Here is an 8,655-nt window from a genome sequence, read left to right on the forward strand (position 1 = left end):
GCGGAGGCGTTTCTGCATTGACTTCCACTTCTATTTAGTAGGGTTCGTTTAGACGATGCGTAAAATTCCGCTGCGGAGTATAGGCTGCGGAGCGGAATTTGGTGTATGCAGCATACAATGGATGTTGCGGAGTTGTGGCGGACTGGTTGCGGACTCATGGCGGAATTTCTCCATTGACTTCAATGGAGATTCTAATTTCCGCGATGAAGTCCGCAGCTGTCATGCACATGTTATGTGTGCTGCGGATGCGTCTTGCTTTTTTGCCATGACATTTCTTCATTCTGGCTGGACCTATGTATTTCTAGGTCTACAGCCAGACTGAGGAAGTCAATGGGGCTCCCGGAATTACGGGAGCGTTGCTAGGAGACGTCAGTAAATAGTCACTGTCCAGGGTGCTGAAAGAGTTAAGCGATCGGCAGTAACTGTTTCTGCACCCGGGACAGTGACTACCGATCCCAATATACAGCAACCTGTAAAAAAATAGAAGTTCATACTTACCGAGAACTCCCTGCTTCTGTCTCCAGTCCGGCCTCCCAGGGTGACGTTTCAGTCTAAGTGACGGCTGCAGCCAATCACAGGCCAAGCACAGGCTGCAGCGGTCACATGGACTGCCGCGTCATCCAGGGAGGTCGGGCTGGATGCCGAAAGAGGGACGCGTCACCAAGACAACGGCCGGTAAGTATGAAATTCTTTTACTTTCGCTAGGGAAAGTGCTGGCCCTTCTTTCTATCCTGCACTGATAGGGAGAAGGGAAGTACTTTTACCGCAGTCCGCAGCAGCCAGTCCGCATCAATTTACTGCACATTTTGGGCAGATCCGCAGCCGTAATCCGCAACCCGGATTAGGTGCGGCATTGATGCGGACAGTTGCGGAGGAAAACCGCCACGTGGGGGCATGCCCTTATAGGGACACTGTGACAAGCCAGCACTGTTATTAAGGCACTGTGGCTGGCACTGTTACAATATGTGGCGTTTACTGTTATAGGGACATTATGATTGACTGGCTGGCATTGTTATGAGGGCACTGGGGCTGGCACTGTTATGTTATGTGGTGGTCACTGTTATAGGGACGCTGTGACAGGCTGTCTGGCAGGCACTTTTATGAAGGTGCTGTGGCTGGCACTGTTATAAGGACACTCTGACTGACCAGTTGGCATTGTTATGAAGCACTGGGGCTGGCACTGTTAATGAAGGCATTGTGGTTGGCACTGTTATAACGGCACTGTGGCTGGCAGTGTTATAACAGCACTTTGGCTGCACTGTTATGAAGGCACTGTGGCTGGCACTGTTATAAGGACACTGTGACTGGCTGGTACTTTTATGAAGGCACTGTGGCTAGGTTGAACTGTTATGAAGGCACTGTGGCGAGCTGGCACTGTTATGAAGGCACTGTGGCTGACACTTTTGTGAAGGCACTGTGGCTGGCACTGTTATGAAGACACTGTGGCTAGCTGGCACTGTTATGAAGGCACTGTGGCTGGTAGTGTTATGAGGGCACTGTGGCTGGTACTGTTATGTAGGCACTGTTTCTAGCACTTTTACAAGGACACTGTGACTGTCTGGAACTTTTATGAAGGCACTTTGGCTGTCACTGTTATTGGAGTGCTGTGACTGGCTGGCATTGTTATGAAGGCACTGCGACTTGCACTGTTATTGGTGACTGGTGGTGGGCGCACAATGGTTGAGGACATTTTGCCATCTGAACAGACACATATTATCACTTATACCTTTCCCTCTTCCCATCCTGAGATATATTGTATGTTCAAAAGATTACAACAGGAGAAAATATAATTGTTACAACCAGAACTTCTAAATGATTTCTCAATTCTACAGCTGCAGATTTCTATATAGTAATGACATGGAGCGCCAGCGCCCTCTAGTGTGTATATGAGATAATACTGGATCTCAGAGTGATGAATGACGTGTATCGCCTGATACTAAACAACATTTTTGATATTTCTTGCCTTTCATCAATAACGACAGTAATTAACAAGAAAGACTGTTCTGTGGCCCCGTATGACAGAAGAGACTGCGGCTACCCTGGTATTAGCGCCTCTGAATGCGCCAAGAGAGTTTGCTGCTTCGACTCCAGCATCCCCGGGGTTAACTGGTGCTTCTTCTCTAAGGCGCAAGGTATGATTTTATCTTAACCTTCTTATATGCAGACAATAGTGACTCTGCTTCTTGGAAAGCTGGGTGACCACCAATATGGCCACTATTACAACCCCTGGAGGAGTTGTCACCCAACTTTAATCAGACCCCTTGAATGGAAATTCTAAAATAATAGTTTCCCAACTTCTGTATCGGCGAGTCTGGGGAACCTGGGTCCAGAAGCTTCTGGTCTTGTAAGGTTCCAAATGAGACGATTGAGATAAGTGCCGGACCATCAGAATTTCTGAACGATACTGGATTAAAGGAATTTTACAATATTTCTTACTATAACAATTTGGCTCCCAATTTTTCTGATTGCAGATAAAGCTCAGTGTTCTGTCAAAACCAAAGAAAGAAAAGACTGTGGTTTCCCCGGAATAAGTGCTAAGGATTGTCATTCCAGAGGCTGCTGCTTTGATTCAAGTACCCCCGGGGTAAACTGGTGCTTTTACCCCAAATTCAAAGGTAAATGCTTCCCTGCATTATCACCCTCAAGGACCCCTAGACCACGAACCCTTTAACATAGGGTATAACAAGATGCTACATAAAAAAAAATAAGCTAGTGGGTTAGTCAAGGGGCTCATTATTCTTGCATTTCTAGGAGGAATAACAGAAGAACGGTACAATGGGCGATAATCGGCCCGATAATTAGTTCATATAACGCTCGTTGCCGATAATTGCCCAGTGTAAACAGGACAGCGATCAGCGGATGAACGAGCAAACGCTGGATTATCCGCCGGTCGTGTCGTTTCAAAAAAGTGAAATATTATCGTTGTCGGCAGCACATCTTGGTGTGTAAACAGGGAGACGCGCTGCCGACATGATGATAATGTATGTTGACGAGCGATCGGAGTAACGAGTGCTCGTCCCCATCCATAGCTCCGTGTGACAGGAGGAAACGAGTGCCGATCAACGATGTCTCGTTGATCGGCGCTCGCTGCACCCGCCAATTATCGGCCGGTGTAAAAGGGTCTTAACAAAAGATGCTCCAGAATTGTTACTTTATGGGAAACACAATTATTTACTAAAACAGACGTGTCAGGAGAGGTGACCGATCCTCTTTAGGTACATATTAACCACTTAGTGACGTACCTAATTTTAGTAAAAAAAAAAAATCCCTTTTGTGTTCCAGTGGTCATAACTTTTAACTTTTTTTTTAATGTACTGTACCTGTATCAGACCTTGTTTTATGGGATTATGGGACTAGTTGTAGTTTTTATAGCAACTATTTTAGGGTACATATAATGATTTAGTTATTTTCTTTACTTTTACAGCGTTTACCATGCGGTATAAATAATATGTTACATTTATTCTACAGGTCTTTATGATTATGACGATACCAAATATTTATACATATATATTTGTGTAAGGGAAAATGTTTATTTATAATTTTTTCTGTAAAACCACTAGGATGCCGTGGTCAGCCTTGACTGCAGTTTCTTAGGGGGTTAAATGGCTGGGTCGTGGAGTAAAAAAGTATGCTCTCTGATTGATAAGGAGGGAGTGATATCATGAACAAAAGTGTATGTTACTCCATCCCCTGGTGTTATCTACAGCCATACAGGGATAGGAGGAGGATCACATATTCTCCTCCTCTTCCTGCATGCTTCCAGCACGTCCCCCACTGCCCCTCTCTGCTCTTCATACAGGCTGAACTGAGAGCTGCAAATAAGTGCTTGTTCTTCAACCTGCTCTTACTCAGGCTAAATTGCAGCTAGATCCGTGATTCCAGTCTTCTTTGAAAGCCAAGATTTTAGTCTGAGCTAGAGCAGGTTGAAATGGGAGCTGCACAATTTCAATGTATTGTATCAAGAAAAGTCCACATTGCTGTTCACATTGCTGACAACATTGTCATTGATGTTATTGCCTCTTGTATGTAGGATGTTCTGTTAGCCACAAACTGAGAAAAGACTGTGGGTACTCCAACATAAGCGTCAAGGACTGTCACTCCAGAGGCTGCTGTTTTGACTCAAGTATCCCTGAGACCATCTGGTGCTTCTATGGATACAAGTAAAATAAAAAAGGTAATGTAGACATAGTAAATAAAAAATTTAAAGCGGTGTCCAGAATTAGAAAAAAAAAAAAGACTGCTGTCTTCCAAAAACAGCACCACACATGTCAATGGCTTGTGTGTGGTAATATTCACGTCAATGGAGCTGAGCTTCAATACCAGAAACAACACATGGACAGCTGTGGTACTGTTTTAGAAAGAAAACAGTAATTGAGCTCCTCGTACGGCAGGAAATATTTAAAAAAAATTGCAGCTAGAAATTATATATCATGTCATGTAAAATAAAAATATAAAAACATTTGTTTCCATTTTAAAATATCACCATGATTATCTATGGTTTCCTATTCGGATGGTATACTATAGGGATGTCGTCAATGTACCTTTCTGAGTTTCTTATTAAATAGACACTCCAGGTAAAACTGATAGACTGTGTTAGGCCTAGTTTAGGGCCTGAGGTGCCAGTGCAAGAGACATGGATTAAAAGAACAACAAAGAAAGAGTCCATGTGTCATGCTCCGCCCCCTCATGATCTGCATTATGCATAATAAGATTTTCCTGGAGTATTCCTTTAAAACTTCATTACTAGTATTGGTGTTGTTGCATTTATTATAACCTTATTAACGCCTAATGGACAATAAATTTCCATGTTTGTATGTACGGTAAAACCTATTTATATTATGAACCATACATTTTGTCAGATATAAAAAATTATGTTTCATCAATGACCCCACACATGGGACAGTTATTTTACAGGTATTTTTTTTTAATGACAATTGGCCTCTAAAAATAACAAAAAAAAGTCAATTAGTCAAACCTTGGGAGAAAAAATATTTTGATAAATATGTCCCATTATAAATTCTTCATCTAAATGCTGCTGTTATTTTTCTTACAGATCCCCCGTCAAGTGGACCATAACAATCTTGTATCAATGTGAATTTTTTTGATCCCACATTCATGTTTTATTAAACTAGTAACGAAAAATTACTTTTTTATTATTCATCTACAATTCAGAAACAGATAATGGTTATTATGGTATATCTACAACTGTAGATCTTTTTTGCTGTATTTCTGATTATTTATATAGTGCCAACATATTCAGCAGTGCTGTATAAAGATTGTAATCACTCGCATCAGTCCCTGTCTGTCCCAAATGAGCTAACTATTTATTTCGACATCTTATACACACTCTAGGGTAATTTTCATAGGAATCTAATTTTAGTAAAAACCAAACGGGATAAAGAAAATCCATTGTTTGAACTGTACAATCTATGATCCAGATCTGTACGCAGTACCAATTCTTGGTGACCCAGTGGTCCCTAGTGACTAACTAGCATATAAGGTGCACAGGAACTGATTACCCAGTGGTACATGCAATGTCCAACTCTTGGTAACAGACTGGTATGTCCATCATCCAGTCACTGGTGGCACCGTGGCATCTGCATTGTCCATTACTTTGTGATATATACAGTGTTTAATCTCGAGGGACACATTGGCAGGCACCTGTCGAACCCAGGCCCACAAGCCTTCGGGGGGACCACTCGGCTGCCGGGTGGTAATGCTGCGATCATGGCTCCTCCAAGAGTGGAATCCCTGGCCAGAGTGTGTCTAGGAGGCGGTGTAACTACCGCTGTAGCAGCCATAGCAGCTGCTACGGGGCTCGTGACACGAAGGGGGCTGTGCTGCCGCCATCATGGGCCCCAGTGGCCCCGCTAGTAGCCACTATGGCTACTACAGCGGTAGCGATGCCACATTCAATAGATTCTGCGTCCTTAGGGCGCAAATACTATTTAAGGCTATGGCAGGGCAGGGAGGTAGCTCCCTACTCTGCTATTTACTAGGCTAAGGACTCCCAGACAGAGTGCTAATAGCGTTCTGCCCGGGACTCTGGCTCTGGGGTTGCCCTTGACATCACTGTCCATATATTGACAGTGATTACTGTCCATATATGGACAATGATGCCAGGAGGAGAGAAGGAGTTCCAGGCAGAGCACTAGAAGTGGCCCTGCTCCGGGACTCCATCTCTGGGGAAGCACCTGATATCACTGTCCATATATAGACAGTGATGTCAGGAGCAGAGCAGTATCCCAGGCAGAGTGCTAGTAGCGTTCTGCCTGGGACTTTGGCTTTGGTATTGCCCGTGACATCACTATCCATATATGGACCGTGATGTCAGGGGCTCTGCCCGGGACTTTAGCTCTGCTCCCGACATGACTATTCATATATGGACAGTGACATTGGGGGCTCCTCCTGAAGCGGAATCCCGGCCAGAGCATTGACAATGCTATGGTTGGGGATTCCACTCCTAGAGGGAGCTCCAAAGGCGCTACATACAGGGAGGAGGGTTGTGTGGCACAACCAGGGAGGGGGCTGTGTGGCAATACCTGGGAGGGGGGCTGTGTGGCACTACCTGGGAGGAGTGACGGTGTTGCACTACAGATTGGGGGGCTGTGTGGCACTACCAGGGAGGGGGGCTGTGTGGCACTACCAGGGAGTGGGGCTGTGTGGCACTACCAGGGAGGGGGGCTGTGTGGCACTACCTATTAGGGGGGCTGTGTGGCACTACCTGGGAGGGTGGGCTGTGTGGTATTACTTGTGAGGGGGCTGTGTAGCACTACATGGGAGAGAGGCTGCGTGGAACTATCTACAGAGGGCACTCAATTTATAGAGGCATAAACTGGGAGCCTAACTTCTTTATGGGGGCATAAACAGGGCCTAACTTCTATATGGGGGCACAAAGTGAAATTTTCTGCCATTTTAATGCGAGTTACTTGAGTTCCTTCGCAAAGGGGCCCACTAAGTCTGTGTCACCCAAGGGCCCTCATAAACCTGGAGCCGGCCCTGCACAGATCACTTTCCATTTATGGAAAGCGATGTCAGGAGCAGAGCAGTGTCCCAGGCGGAGGGCTAGTAAAGGCTCTGCTCCAGGAACTACAGCTGTGGGGAAACCCCTGACATCACTGTCCTGTATATGGATTGTGATGACAGGGGCAACCCCAGAGCTAAAGTCCGAGGCAGAGCGCTACTAGCACTCTGCCTGGGACACTGCTCTGCTCCTGACATCACTGTCCATATATGGACAGTGATGTCAGGGTCTTTCCCAGAGCCAGAGTCCAGGGCAGAGCAATATTAGCTACTAGCAATCTGCCTGGGAGTCTGTAGAGTTGTAAACGGCAGAGCGGGGAGATACCTCCCTGCTCTCCCATAGCATTCAATAGTATCTGCGTCCTAAGGACGCAGATACTATTGAATGTGGCATTGCTCTACCGCTATAGCAGCCATAGCGGTTGCTAGCTAGGCCACTGGGCATAAGGGGAGGGGGCGTTACGGCGGGCGGCACAGGCCCCCTCATGCCGCGGTCCCTGTTGCAGCGACTATGGCTATTACAGCAGTAGTTACGCCGCCTCCTAGACAGGGGCTCCCTCTAGAAGCAAAATGTCTGGCAAGACTCTGGCCAGGGATTCCACTCCTGGAGGAGCCATGACAGCAGCGTCAGCATCCAGTGGCCGAGCAGGCCCCCCCAAGGGTAGTGGGCCCCCAATACTTGCCCGAGTTCTCCGGGCGCTGACCCCGGCCCTGCCAGGTGGGCTAGTGGTATATGTAATCTAAGTAATATTTAGGCCTAAAAGAAAACAAGTAATTTTTAAGTATCCATTTCATGGTACCACAGTAGCATATATAGTGTCCTCTCACCAGTAACACAGTGGTATAAAAGTTTCCAGTCCCTGGTGACCAAGTATTATATTTTATACCTGGTGGGCTAGTGGTATATGTAATCTAAGAAATTTTTTGTCTTTTTTTCCCACAACTATTGAACTATTTTTGTGACATATTTCAGTGCAGCAAGGAATTTCCAACAAATGGAAGTAACAGCCGGTATCTATACATCTATAGTAGAAAGCGTTGAGATATAAATTACAGCGGAGACTTGTTTTACAATGTTACTGCATCTTGGATACACAAAGACATTATTGGATGTCGTTAGTCATATTACATATTGACTTCTAATAATCTTTGGTAAACTTCCAAGCATACTTGACCCTATGTGTCCTCTAATCAATGTGTTAATTACATAGTAATATTTCTGCCCCACATTAGGCATGAACTTTAGAAGACATTTACGTTCAGGTTTACTTTTGGTGAACTTAAATTTATTTTTTATTTCATAAAAATTCTCTATTGATTCATTTCCTAATGTGCCTTTATAGGGATCGGAGCTCAGTTTTTGCAATATAGAGCACTAAATCACCTGAATGCTGCCACTAGTAGGGGGAGTTTAGGTCCTTACGGAAGACAGTAGGGACCTAAGACTCTGTTCATATTAGAGTCTTGGCTTTTGTTTACTCCAGACCAATGACAGCTATCAAAGCTGTCCTTACGTTAGACGGTGCTCTGTCAGAGATCTTCTATTTGTGCTTCCCAATGGTGTACTGTCTTGCAGTGTACATATAACCATATCGTGCTAATTTACAGTGCCATACAGTATGGTGCCTAAAT

General features: G+C 45.0%; 1 protein-coding gene across 1 annotated transcript in view; it reads left to right on the plus strand.

Moving 5' to 3' along the window:
* Window positions 1–4,164, plus strand: part of LOC142652474 (uncharacterized) — a 61,917-nt gene extending 57,753 nt beyond the window's left edge. The window contains exons 4-6 of the mRNA XM_075828111.1: window positions 1,983–2,132; window positions 2,472–2,615; window positions 4,031–4,164. Of these exons, the coding sequence (XP_075684226.1) occupies window positions 1,983–2,132; window positions 2,472–2,615; window positions 4,031–4,164 (428 nt within the window). The remainder of the gene's footprint in view (window positions 1–1,982; window positions 2,133–2,471; window positions 2,616–4,030) is intronic.
* Window positions 4,165–8,655: the final 4,491 nt, after the last annotated feature.

This window comes from Rhinoderma darwinii, chromosome 5 (assembly GCF_050947455.1).
Source record: "Rhinoderma darwinii isolate aRhiDar2 chromosome 5, aRhiDar2.hap1, whole genome shotgun sequence".
In the NCBI taxonomy this organism is placed as follows: domain Eukaryota; kingdom Metazoa; phylum Chordata; class Amphibia; order Anura; family Rhinodermatidae; genus Rhinoderma; species Rhinoderma darwinii.